This window comes from Dermacentor andersoni, chromosome 7, assembly GCF_023375885.2.
Source record: "Dermacentor andersoni chromosome 7, qqDerAnde1_hic_scaffold, whole genome shotgun sequence".
Lineage (NCBI taxonomy): Eukaryota > Metazoa > Arthropoda > Arachnida > Ixodida > Ixodidae > Dermacentor > Dermacentor andersoni.
Window position 1 is genome coordinate 146,393,525 of NC_092820.1, and position 14,130 is coordinate 146,407,654.

Here is a 14,130-nt window from a genome sequence, read left to right on the forward strand (position 1 = left end):
ACCATCGCACACTTTCACTCGCACACACCGCATACGACGTGCGAGGACAATGTTATCTTGAGACGAAGCCGTAGGTACGTCCTTACCGCAAACAAAACCTGTAGCAACTCCTAGAGGAGGTGAACCCAGCATGCCTCTGCCTACCTTCCTCCTCCTCAACGCTTCACCTCATTACTCCTTTTTCTATTAAGTTTATCTAAATAAATGCTTTTGATGTCATTTTCTCCCTTTGTAAGTCTGCTTCGTTTACCGTTTTGAAGTAAGATATTTGGATGCAGTGGTCATGTTGCCAACTATCCTTATAAGACGAACAAATTTTCATGGTCCCTTCGAGCTTGTTCTAAAGGGAGTCTACTGTATTCTCTGCGTCAGTATTAAGTTTGGATAATGAAATAAAAAAATGGTTGCATCGACAGCTTGGAGTATACAATCAGAAGATGATAAACACAGAGGTAAGTCGTTAAAATTAAAAATAAAAGTGGTCTAAGTATCAAACCTTGTGTTAGATTTTATAGGCTGAGAATAACGTCCAGGTACACACGCAGTTTTCTCAATCAAGTAAGTAGTAATGGATTAATAATAACAATAGTAGCTTTGCCATGAATAGTCTTGGTTTCGTTTCCCACGATGTGCAAGTGTTGTGACATCGTGATGTCTTAGCACTCGCTCCATGCGCTTAATCGTCTGCTGTGCTTCTATACCGGGTCTCACAATTATTATTATTATTATTATTATTATTATTATTATTATTATTATTATTATTATTATTATCATCATCTTCTTCTGCTCATTCATACACGACTCCAGAGGCTCCATTGTCATGCAGAGAAGCAAGCTTGCTGCACCATGCAGTTGTGTGTTTCACATGTATGGATGTATGGATTTTGTATATGACTACACTGTTATATAGCTGCTGATTAGAAGAGTTGCTAGAGTGAGTAGCTGTTCAAAAATTAACTAGACATCAAGCCAAACACTCAGCAGCGAAACCTACGTGCTTAGGCAGCATGCTAAAATCGGAAAAAATATAATCCTGAACTTAACTTTGATGTTCGTAGCTGAATGTGTCTAATGGAGACTAACAGATGGACTGGTTCGTGGCAAAGCCACCTGTAGGAGATAATTGGAATCAGAAGAATTTGGCTGGTCACAGTTGCAAAGTGATAAATTTACTATAATTGTTTCCAGTTTAGTGTCCTTCCCTTTATTACACCTGATTAATGTGTTTCTAGTAAAACAAATTTTGCAGGAATTAATACAAAACGTCAGCTTTTGCAGAATGGGCAGGTACTAGCATAGGCCGGAACATGTAGGCATCAAGAGCAGCCCTTGTGGAAACCTCTTGTGGCACTTTGCTTAAGCAAGGCACACATAACATTTGTTGGAAGGAGCAACCGTATTCTATTTGTGAGGCTTATAAAGTGGCTAGTTAGTTCTCCATGTCAGGTTGAACACTGCACTACAAGAGTTACTAGGAAGATAATTTCTGCCCTACCACCTACCGCCAATAAACAGTAAAGCTAGGAAAAGCATCAAATGAAATATAGAAGAGAGTGGGTGACAAGATCACTTGTTGCAGGTGGGCAAGTTGCATTTAGATCCACTTTCTTTTCCCTTTTCATTATTATTTCTGTCATTTCAATTAAACATAGCGGTTAATTTCTGCATTGGTTTCCCTGGCTTCATTATCTGATTGCTTCATATTGTTGTGACTAACCTCTCTAGCCCCTCAGTTTATTTTTATTCGTCTCCATTATTTTATTTGTCTAGCAACCTGCATAGTGCAACATTTCATTTTGACTGCATAACACTTATCTGCTGGCATAAACATGTTGGCTGCGACATGATCACCGCAAAGAAATTTCCATTCAAAATGCTACTAATATGCTTAGCGCTAATCGTAACATTTCAAGATGTAGTAGCTAACACTGCTGCTGTTGGATATATTCTCAAGTGTTCCAGTATGCCTCTGCTTTGTTAAAACTTGCTGTTGAGAGAAAATTCTGTATATTTATTTATGCTCGCCCTAGGACTCAAAGGCCCTGTTCAACAGCCTCCTCGGCGGGTGCCAAGATGACAGCGATAGTGATGGTTCCAGTCCGGACTCGCCACCATCCCCAAACAAGGGGGCGAGCACGAATGGGTCGCCATCACCAGCACTCAACTCGGTACTTAATTCAGGTGGGCAGAGTTGGCAAACTTGATCTGCTGCCCCCAGTTAAAATAACTGTGCAACAAAAAAAATCTAGTTACTACCTGACAACAAAAAGCAAAACAAAAGAAAGTTAAACAGCATATGCGTGTGGTTTCAGTGCAGCATAGCTACCTTCTTTTTTTTTTTTTACAGAAATTTAGAAATATGCTCGACTCGTCTACATAAAAATTCATACTTGCCGGGATCATAGATTGTTTGAGTTGCCAGAAATGCTAATTATTTTATGTTGAGTAAAAATATGTGGTCCAAAACAGAGTTATGAGTTGTTATACAGATGTACTTGTTTACAGGTACACTTGTAAGGCATGCTTGTTTGCATCCAAATATGTATACAAACAGAACGAATATGCAGGCATATTTACAACCTGGTCATGCTCCAGTTCATGTAGTCAGGTTATGTACTTTGAAATACACAGTTGTATGTATGCACGAATAACCTGCATTGTGTACAAGCTAGCATGTACACAGAATCTTCAATGTTAAACATGGCCATGTTTTCAACTGTCATGCTTTGAAGGGACACTATAGAGAAAAATAATTTGAGCGGAATTAGTCAATTGCCCTTCTATAATACCAAAAATACAACTCTTACCATCAGAAGGGCTTGGTATTCCAGAAAAAATACAAAAACGAAATATGGGTGGCAATGCCATCTTTAAGTTGCTGCACCAACTCTGCGTGACGGCATTGATTTTGACAGCAACTGCTCAGACATGGTTAACCTTTCTTTGCTTTTCATCAGTAAAGATGGACTACATTGTATTCTAAAAGAGCAAAAGAGGGAACTGAAAATGTTTCAAGAACTTTTACTATGCCTCAATGGCCAAAATATGACAAAATACATATTGAAATTCATGACATCCCACTAACGGGAACTGTACTGTAACATACTGTACTGTAACTGGGATTTCATCATGAAATTCAAGGAAATGTAACTTTAACCCTCATTTTCTTTCTCACAATAAACCTATTATCGAAGAATTAATGAAAATGGTGTTTCGAAGTAAGGTTTGACCAGGCTAAACAGATTTAAGTCTTTTGCTTTAGTGTACCTTTAAGAATGTCTTCTAATCAGCCGTGTCTTTGTCCTCATTGCACTACCCTCAAAGACTAAATGCTTGAATGTACTGAAATTTCTGTTTGAATTAAGCGGTATGAAAGTGAATTCAAAACATAGAAGGCCAAGCCAAATATTTGTATTTGATCAGGTGAAAAAAAATTTTGAATGATGCAGGTTTGAATCATTGTAAAGCGATAATATTCTTGCTTTTTATTTAGTTGACAGTATGTGAATAATATCTTTAAAATATGCGAAGGCCAACAAGTTGGTAGTAATCGCTAAAATGACATATTGTGCTTGTCATTTTTTTGCCGGTAAATGTAAGTTCATGCCTACTAAAGCCCAAATAAAGAATACTGGCATCTTAATCTTAATCTTAATAAAATCTTAATAAGTTATTTATGATATCTTGTTTCTATGAAAAAGTTTCAATTCCAGTACCCAGAGGGCGCATACTTCATGACCTTGTTCGCTGCAGCTGTGGTAAACGAGCAGAGGCAGAAGAAATGAGCACAGCACTGTTGTTTAGGTTTTTATGAGCAACGTCATACCTGGAATTCTCAACGCTCCATGTTCCAGAAAATCCGGCGTCAGCATCAACCATCTTTTCGCAAAAAATCAGTCTGAGCCACACATATTCTACACGGCACTAAAGTTGCTTATACCTTCTCTTGCATTCTTTACAAAGTTATTCCTCAGAATTTTGAGAGTGGCAGCCGACAAACAAATGTCATGAAACGAAACTTTGACAGAGTATGCCTTTTATGTTAAATCTTCTCAGACAAAAATATCAAAAGTACAAAACAATAACAGGAGATCAGCCCACACAAGAGGCCACGTTTCTACTAGAAAGCTTGCCTTCGTGCATACATTTCGCCGCCAGCATTTTCCGGTGAACATTACGGTTACTTAAGCTGCAGTGGCCCAGAAGTGTGTGAAGCAGTCAGGGATGTCTGAATGCTGTCGCTTTCCACTCTTAAAGGTGAAGCTTAAGCATCCTCCAAATTTTTGTTACACTTCGTCAGCAACTTTTCATCCTTGTTATGACATCACGATAGTAGTATTAATAATAGCACGCCCAGCATTTCGATGCTAACTTTAGTATGAAAATATATCTTATGTTTCTTATCCTTCGAACTAGCCAAGTGTGATTCACATGTGCTAGAGATCCTACAACTTCAAAAATAAATATCAGTATCCCTGTAGCCTACATTTTGTGCCTGGAGTGCGCAAATATTCAACGCCCTTGTCTTCTCATTTGCAGGTTCTGTGGTGTCTTCAGCCAGCAGTGTCACCAACCCTGCTGATCTTGCACCCATCTACCGCATTGGTGGGCAGTCTGTCGTATCACTAGCAGGTGAGGTGGCCAAGCATGCAGGTTTCACTGCAGCTTACACTGCAAGTCAAATACAGTTGAACTTCATAATGAAAAAGTTGCATACGACACGAAAGTAACTTTGTTATATCCAAGGTTTGTTAGAGACGTATGCACCGATCGCGAAAAAAAAATTGCAGTCAGGTCTATGTGAAAGAAATGCAAGTGTGATGCCTCTGACAGGCCGATTCTGACGGCCTGTCAGTGGCTTGCCCATGGCATTTGAGCAACATTAATCACCCTTGCATGGTCATTAATACACAAATTGGTGGGGTTACACAGGTTTGGGATGTTGACTGTGGGTCAGCCAAGTCACTGGCCAAGAGATGCACACATATCCAGGATGAGCTGTTTCAAATTAGTCTTGTGTATTTGATATCGTTGCTGTAACAGACATTGTCTCTGATCTTTCATTTTTGTAGAAATTCCCATCCAGATGTTACATTTATGTCATCATATTTCATCATTTGTAATATGTGTTTGTTATATCAAGCTCTGACATTACATTGTTTAATTGATGTTTAACATCACAAAGCCATACACAGCAGCTTTGGCGACATGATAGTAGGGTACTAAGAATTAATTCTGACCACCTAGGCTTCTTTAACGTCTACCCACCATTTTCCTAGCGTTTTTGCGTTTTTCTACATCAAAATGCAGCAACCACAGTCAGAAATTAAACCTCTGATATTGCACTACTAAGCCACTGAAGCAAGTAATCTTATGCAAAGAAATACTACAACAATGAATAAATTCAAAGAACGAAGGTGATACGACACCTAAAACCTGTATTATAACAATTATGAGAATTACCGGATATAACAAAGTAAATACAAAATTTTTCTCGCCAATATCATTATGTAATGAATATATATTTATAACCAATATTGGATATAACAAAGGTATTTGCTTGTTGGATGAGACATATCTTGCAATGTGGTTCAGCTGTAAATGGGAAAGCCAGTGACTATCTTGACACGGCTCTTCTTGTATTCAAAGCAAAAATTCAGCAAGCTTCAAACAGTTGCTAATTCATTACCATGCTCCAACATTACAAAGTTCGTGACAGGGACGCACACTTGTTTCCATTCTTTCCCAATCATGGCCCATTGCTTTCCTAACCAAGCATAGCTGAAAGACAACAAAATGAAAGCAAAACATGCCAGTCCAATAAGTCCAGCAGTTCGCCAGAACTTTGCACTTAAACTGACCTGGCAAGTTATCTGCACAGTTGACTTTAAAAGGTCAAGAAAAGAGTGGAAGTGGTGGTGCAGTGGCTGTTCTGGCTTTTGTTTCAAGTTTGCGTCCTTTAGGCAACTGCCGATACAGACTCATTTTCTCTTACCTTGGCTTGGCTTGTCTTGATGTGCCTCTGCCAGGTCCTGTCAGTGGAGGTGCGTCGAGTAGTGGCTGCAGCCCAGCCACGGTCACCGTGTTGCCCGGTTCCCAGTCGTCCCTGGGAACTCTCATGTACCAGACGCCGCAGGGACTGCTCTACGCTGCCCCGCCGGGAGGCTCCTTGCCCGAAGCTTTGCTGCTGAACCTCAGCCAACCGGTCTCGCTCAAGGCAGATGGAGGCACGTGATTATCGGCTAACTCTTAAGGCTCATTCACACCGCAACTTGCAGAGGTCACGAGACCAATTTGGTTGCAAATGGTCAAATTCAGAGCGCGAACTACTGAGATGCAAGCTAAGGAACGAAAAAGAGGGGACACTAGCCGTGCTTCCATACCAACTAGCCGTGCTTCCATACCAACTGGATGAATGAATATATGATGTTTAATGGCGCAAGGGCCAGGTGTGGCCAAAGAGCGCCATGCTCACCCATTTTTCACTTTTGATGCAAACGGTCGCTTTGGTCAAAAAGCAACTGTTCTGTATTTGTCGCTCGCTGCTCAATTTTTCAGTTGCAAACCTAACATCTGTCACCATGAGTCATCCGTTGTCAGTCGTGGTCGGTCACGCAACCTATATCAATTGCCAGTGAGAATGCGCTCTTACCCCCGACTTTGTCTCATTAGTCAGTTCTATGCATTACAATGAAAGCTATAAGTCATATCAGCCACTCACGAATGAGAGTTCTTGTTCCATGTTGGCTGGTGAGCCCAGAAGCTTTCTTGGTTCTTGTTTCTAATTGGCTGATGATTGCGGTGCATTGCACAAACTTGATGAGGTAGAGTACTGCTATTTCTTTGCGATTGCTGGAGTCTTGTTTTTTTTTCTTTATGTGTAGTACTTTCTTCCTGTCTACGTTGTTGCACTTCAAGAGACTTCTACCCTGTTATATCATTTCACCCAATTTCACATATTCTGTGCAGCACCTTTGCTGTTAAAAAAAGATCAATTTGGAGGCATTGCAAGTATGCATGTGGGCATGGGAAGTCGGGGTCATTCATTGTTGAGACATTAATAAATGTAACGCATCGTACCTCTACTTGCAGACTGTCCCACACAGCAGTACATCACAATCCCAGTACCTGTGTCAATGGCACAGCAACAGGTGAGTCTTTATGAGCACCTCTTGTGAGCACCCATTCTAGGTGTGATTGTGAGGACCTGCGCCCTTTATGTTTGGACAGCACACTCATGCAGCTCAGTAGTACGGGCATGACATTTTTTTTCCTGTTCATTTGTAGTGTTAAGTGAATGTCCTGGCCCACAAACCACCCCCAGCCCCTTTCCAAAAAAAAAGAGTACTGGTAATTCTCAAAGTGCCCAAAATAATTTACTACTATAGCAGCTTTTCTACACATCGGTTTCTGTTTAATTTTGCAGGAGGTGTGTGTATGTTGGGATGTCACAACACTGGAAGTGGTCATGTGGGAGTAGGAAATTGCGATATTTTGGCACTCGCCCAGGCTTACTCGGTTGTCTGCTACATTGCTGCTCATTGTGCGGCCCAATGTAGCAGCATATTGGACGACAGCGCGAGTCGGAGTGAGTGCCAAGGCATGACCATGTCCTGCTCTCATGTGGCAACTTTCTGTGTCCTGATGTAGCTAAACTGAGGATGGCGTAATAATATAAGAATGAAATGAAAATGTTGGCAATGTGCTGCATAGCACTGTGTGCACAAAATGTGCTCAAATTTTGTAGAGAAAACTTGTTGAGTTTGTAGAGGCCTGCTTTTCAATAAGTTTTCAAGATTAATATGTGCGCGTTTGCAAATTTTCTGCAGTGTACATAATAAAAGCCACAAAATGTGTTCTCTCTCTCTCTCTCCCTTTTTTTTGCTTTTTTTACAGGCTAGCACAACATCGTCAAGCTCATCATGCAAGAGAGAACGAACAGGGAAATAGGCCAGAAAATTCGAAGCTGAAGCAGAAACCGTGAAAGAGGTGTGCCGTCGTGATTACGGCAACGGCTTCGTCTCTACAACGTAAAGGATCAGAGAGCCAGCCTTGCACTAGCAGTGCCATCATGACAGTACCTGAGAAGAGCAAAAGCCAAAACAGCCGGCCAAACCTTTTTGCATTCGGTCAGACTATGACGACTGTGGAGCCTATTTTGAATGCCCAGACTGTTACTTGGACAGCAGTGGCAATAAATCTTTTATGACACGTCTGTCTTGCGCACCCTTGTTGTCTTTCTTACGTGTTTTAACTAAGAAGCTGACATTTGGCGTCAGTTTGTAGCGGCAGCCACATGGCCACCGATGGCGGCTGATGCAGGCTTCAAGCGCTCCGTGGTTAAGAGTTTTATGTCATGAACTCTTGTCTAGATACATGGGAATGGACAACTTGTGTTGCGTGGAATCCACTATACCAAATGTGGTCAATTCTGTTAAAGGGTTAAAAATCCTGTAGGCTGTAAAGAACAGGTTGTTTATTTAAGCCATCAGTTCTTTTTAACAAAAATTGTTACAAGTTGCAAAATAAGAAAACTGAACTATCAAGTCTACAAATCTGTAACTCAACATCAAAAAAACAATATCGCAATTATTTAACTGCACCTAGTGAGCAGACAAAATTTATGCATTATATGTTGCTCTGAAATATGCCACTAAACTGTGAGCAAGGTTTTTGCAGAACACTTCCACTAAACACTGTAGCATTTTCATGTAAGCTGTAAACTCGTAGATTGCATGTACCCACTTGAGATGCTCTTACAAATGCAGTTTACAGAACTGCAATGCCTGCCTTGAGGCGCAGAGTTACAAATTTATAAAATTAGTGCTTCACTTTCTTTTTAGCTCACTAAATTTCAGCAATATTGGTAAAAGTGATGAGGCCATTAATCAAAATTCTCTTTAATTCCCACAACTGGTAGGATTCGGCTCTCTCTTAAACCCAATAACATTGATTCGAATTGCTTAAGCGAGTGTCTAATAGGAGCATTTCTGTTTCGCATATATTTGAATAGGGAAATGGACCAGAGGTAGATTCCTTTTAAAGGCCAACTGCACTGAAATTTTAGGCGAAATTGATTATAAATGTTCTATGCATTATAAAGTCTGGCACTGCTTTTCCTGCCCAGCGTAGTACTTACGCTCCACAAGTTCATAAAAAAAAAATCCGGGGACACCTAAGCACTTCGAGTTGTGAATGCGAAAACATTAATATGTCTAATTGAACGCCACTGAGTGGTTCTTCAAGTTATGAACTCCTTGCGGCCAAGCAAGCGTGTTGAGATGCTTGGCCAATGCCTCCCAGATAGCACAAGGCCGGTGCACTTCGATCCGCGATGCCATATGCTACCTCGCCCGACTGCCATGGAATCTAATGGGGACGTTCCTAAGTAAGGGGCGGTGATTTTGACGTCACCGTTTTTGTCACGCCGGGTTTGGCAATGGAAATTTTGGTCCAAGTAACATGATGTCGTAAAGCAGAGTGCACAGGCCTACCACCTAGGAGGTGCTGGTTTAACCTAGCGAGTAAGACACCCTACTTCTGAACATGGGGTCATAGGTTCAAAACTTGCTACCATTTTTCCTTTCGAATTTGTTTTTTTTAAATATAAATTAACTTATTTATAATGATTGCCAAGGGGAAGTTAGAACGCAAGCAAGAGCTTGCGCAGACCAGGAATGCGTGAATAACACAGGTTTCCAAGAGCGAGGGTGGCGTCGCGATGATGCACTCTCCCCTTGTGCAACACCTGGCCCACCAGCACAGCACCACACGTACCCTTTCAGCTGCTCTGCCCCCTCAAGGCACGCAAGTGACATGGCATTGCAGTCAACGGGAATTTAGGTGCCGTTTCGCTGCTACAGACACCGGGTTTTCCACTCAACGGGCCATTTGATGCTTTCACACCAAAAAAATAAAGGGAAACAGCAGTAAAGAACTCAACATGAAAGGCTTTCTACTGCTGGATCATGCAATGAGCTGGCAGACACTGCTTGTTAGAAAGTCTCCACCCTACAAATCAAAGCTTTAGTTGTTAATCTGTTTCCCACAAAGTATGAAATGCTGCAGAGGCTAGAGCACCTTTTCACACCATTTGTGCTTGCGACCAAATAAACCGAGCTCACTACGCGATGGCGAGAAATTGGAATGTGCTACATAATTTGGCGAAAGGTTGATTCTATATGTTGTAGTCGCAATACTTTTGAAACACTTGTCACATTGCAGACCTGTGTGACAGTAAGAAATCAGAATGTGCAATGTAATTTGGCGCAATGTTGATCTCAGATGCTGTAATTACAATATTTGACACACTTGTCACAAGAGATGTCACAGATCTGAACCTACTAGCCATGGCACGACGAGTGGAGCGACACATTTGTACAATCGCACCTACGGCCAAAATGTAGTGCATCACATACTGGAGGCTCAAGGTACACAAATACATAACTCCATTCATTATAGTTCTAGTATACCAAGAACATATTCGCTATAAGACATTGCATATCTATATCAGGCCTGTTTTCTATGAAAAATCTAAAACAATACATTTCTGTGACTGCACTACTTGCATAGCCTTCATAGCATTCCCTGCTATGAAATGGAGCATAGTTACAAAATCTTAATGTACCAAACCTCTGTGCATTTTGTTTATGCCCATGTACTGCAAATGAGACAAACAGGTCACAGGAAGACGGAGAGTTGAACTGCTTGACAGTGGGTGAACAAGAGAAGCTGTATAGTTTGACACCCATGTTTCTGACAAGGGGACTGTCTGACAAAAACAAGTCTTCTTGTCAAAATGCTGGCTCCAGGCTTACCTTACTTGCCCTCTGTTGATCAATTCTTGCACTAAATGTGACACTTTAAATGTTACAAAAAATTTGGAGGACACTTAAGGTTTGCCTTTAAAAGTGGAATGTGATACCATTCAAAGATCCTCGAGTGCTTCTCAAGCTTCCCGCAAAATGTAGTGTGTGGAACCGTAATGTTTACTGGGAAACGCTGGCAGTGAATGCTAAGCATGAAGGCAGACTTTCTGGTAGAAACGCAGCCTCCTGCGCGGGCCGCGATTCGGCGGAGACAAGTGCCATCTGGAGGTTTTGCAAGGCACCAGACACGCTGCTCCATGGCCTTCAAGGTTTGCGCGCGCCGGTGCATGCAAGACGTGAGTCATCTATGAATGGTAGAAATGCTGAAAAGGGGGTTTGTTTGAGTTTTTGTGTACCATAATGATGTTTTCCAGTATATTCAAATTGCAATCCGACACTACCACGTCTGTAGGTTGTGGTTAAGTCGTACTTTACAATTTTTCTACGTATTTTAGCTTGAGAAATTCAATTAATTCAGTAAGTTCCCTACGCCACACGGATGGCCTGGGTATGTGTGGTTTGAAATTCTCTTCGCCGAAACAACGTCCGATGCTAGACGCCGACGCCAATGCTGGATTTTCTGTGACACAGGGCCCTTAATGCTATTGCATTAATAGTGTACAGATTTCAACAATATTTATTCAAATGTATAGTGAGAGATCAACCATCCCACGAAGCTTCAGCAGAGGACAGTTAAGGTTTGTACAATTGTATTCGCAATGAAGACTGAGAAATGCGACTGCAATGAGTATATTACATATGGAAGGTGTCGGACCATGCAACACTGCTCAACGATCATGGTGCATACGTTTGCTTCGACTCCTGCTGTCCGACCCATGGCGAGATGAGGATGACTGGTGATCATGAGAATGCTTGTGGCTCCTGTCCTTCTCTCTCCGTTCATCTCTGTGATCTCTCTCGCGACTCCTTTCCCGGTACTCATCTCTGTGGCTTTTCCTGTCCTGGTCTCGGTGACTGCTTCTATGACTGTCAGTATGTTTTTCTCTATGGCTGTCACCATGTCTGTTGGACCTGTGTCCATCGCTGCGGCTATCCTTGAGGCTATCCTTGTGGCCATCCCTGTGCCTTTCCTTGTGGCTTTCCTTCTTTCTGTCCTTCTGGCTACGCTCGCTTCGTTCCTTTTGCTTGGCACCTTCCCCACCTTCCTCACTGTCGCTCCACACTAAATCGTACTGACCCCCGGCACCACCACGCCGTGCCGTATCTTTCAGCTCATAACGAGCACCTTTGGGTCTCTTACCATCCCGCTCATCATTGATGTACTCCACCCCTCGACCTTTTCCTTTCCAGCGCAGCTTCGCCACCGACTGGCTGAAGTCGACGTGGATACGGCGGTCATCTATGAGCACGTTGTCCATCTTGAAGTACGCGTTCTCGCAATGCTCCCGCTGCTCGAACTCGATGAAGGCGTACTGCAGGGAGTCGCCCGTCTTGCGGTCGCGTATGACCTCACAGCTCTTGACGGGGCCGAAGCGGCTGAAGATGATCTCCAAGTCCTCGTCCGTCGTCACCGGGTTCAGCTTGCAGACGAACAGCACGTTCTCCGGCGGCGCGGCTTCGACGTCCGGCAGGTCTCCGATCATCTCCAGCACCGTGGCTCGGGCGCGGGCTTCCTTGGTCTTGATCTCTTCCTCGATCTCCTCCATGCTGCGGCCCTGCGTGTCGTCAACGATCTCGTGCGCTCCGATCCGGTCGCTCCGAAGCATCTCCAGCGTCGGCTCGGGCGACGCGTCGGGGAGCTCGAGTCCCTCAGGGTCGTCGAACGGGTCGTGCAGGACCACGGTGTGGCAGATGCGTATGTCCTGGTAAGGCCTGCCTTCGCCGTCGCACACTGCCGCGTTGATTCGCTCGATCGTCTCGAAGCCCTCGGCGACGCATCCGAAGACGCTGTGCTGACCGTCGAGGGAGTCCAAGTTCTCTCCCAACGTGATGATGAACTGCGAACCGTGGAGGCCCTCGTCGCTGCCTACCATCGACAGCGTTCCCAGCTTGAGGTGCTTCAGGCGCGGTTTCTTTTCCATCTCGAAGTAACGGGCTTGGTCGCCGTACAGCTTGGCGAACATGGACTCACCGCCGCGGCCGGTGCCGCTGGGGTCGCCGGCTTGGGCCACGAAGTTTTGCTCGACTCTGTGGAAGAGGCCGAGGTTGTAGTACTTGAGCTTGCACAGCTTCAGAAAGTTGAGGCACGTCCGCGGTCGCTCCGTCGTGTAGAGATCGACCGTCAGGTCGCCCAGCGTAGTTTCTATCACGACAGCCATAGTTCACCGGCGCACTCAGAAGCACGTCGCTGCTGAAACCTCTGGCTCTCGACGCCTTCAGCACTGCTGGCAGTTCATTACTTCACTCGCGTTCCAATTCAAAACAAAAGAGCGACCAGCGCAAGATCAACGATTTCGTTCACGAGTGTGTATACGTCAAAATTGGTACAGACGTTAATTACGACGGTAATGATGTCGATAGCAGTGGCATAACCGAAAGGGCTAGAACAAAACATGTTTTGCTTATGCTCATTTATCGTGCGAATGAAATGCAGGTATGTAAATTAAGTGATTCACGAATGAATAGCATCCTCTGTATCGCGGTACGGAATTTAAGTTGTCCTGTGCCATAGAGTCTTCAAGCATGTTTATGAATCTCTGGCGCAGCACTAACCAATTGCCGCATTGCCTGCTTTGCCATGAAAACGCAAAGAAATGCCCGGTGGTTTTTTTTCTACGCTTCATTTTTCAGACGTCGAAACATGACAACTACAGAATGATGCAAAATAAGATCGGGCACCAAAGAATACATAGCTCAGCCACGTGCCGCCCGTTGACAAAAATGTACCCCGCCCCACTAATACGCATGGGCCACATGCATGGGGGAAGGGTTGGAGTTTGATATTGCACACGACGTTGGATGCACAGCTCCACGGTAAGAGCTGCGCAAGGCAGTATGTGTGTGCAGCAAGACTGAACAACTTCAACTTGCCATTTACTATGCGCTTGCGTCTTATATAAAGCAGGAAATGTAGGCTGCCATTTAGTGCCAGTGGAGCACCCTATATATTTAATGTTTTGCGGGTAATTCTGCACAGAAAAGAAATTTGAATGCATGCATACTGAGTTTGTGATTGATTCGCAGATGTCTTTTAGCTCAAAACTTGCATTTTTTATGAGTTGTAGTTTTTGATGGTTATTTTGGTAGTGTGCAGATTACAGACAGTAGTCCTTTTTTTTATTTTATTGCGAGTTTAGTTGCT

General features: G+C 43.3%; 2 protein-coding genes across 2 annotated transcripts in view; one reads left to right on the forward strand and one right to left on the reverse strand.

The window, feature by feature from the left end:
- The window catches only part of bs (serum response factor blistered), a 28,648-nt gene extending 20,433 nt beyond the window's left edge, over window positions 1–8,215 (forward strand). Inside the window, exons 3-7 of the mRNA XM_050180848.3 lie at window positions 2,031–2,181; window positions 4,540–4,632; window positions 6,030–6,227; window positions 7,093–7,151; window positions 7,897–8,215. Of these exons, the coding sequence (XP_050036805.1) occupies window positions 2,031–2,181; window positions 4,540–4,632; window positions 6,030–6,227; window positions 7,093–7,151; window positions 7,897–7,950 (555 nt within the window). The 3' untranslated portion in view covers window positions 7,951–8,215. The remainder of the gene's footprint in view (window positions 1–2,030; window positions 2,182–4,539; window positions 4,633–6,029; window positions 6,228–7,092; window positions 7,152–7,896) is intronic.
- Window positions 8,216–11,487: 3,272 nt separating this feature from the next.
- Window positions 11,488–13,839, reverse strand: LOC126533658 (peptidyl-prolyl cis-trans isomerase sig-7). Its single transcript, XM_050180844.3, has one exon. The coding sequence runs from the start codon at window positions 13,145–13,147 to the stop codon at window positions 11,657–11,659; it is 1,491 nt and encodes a 496-aa protein (XP_050036801.1). The 5' UTR covers window positions 13,148–13,839; the 3' UTR covers window positions 11,488–11,656.
- Window positions 13,840–14,130: the final 291 nt, after the last annotated feature.

Coding starts and splice junctions, on each gene's coding strand:
- LOC126533658 (XM_050180844.3), bottom strand. CDS start 13,147: ATGGCTGTCGTGATAGAAACTACGCTGGGCGACCTGACGGTCGATCTC.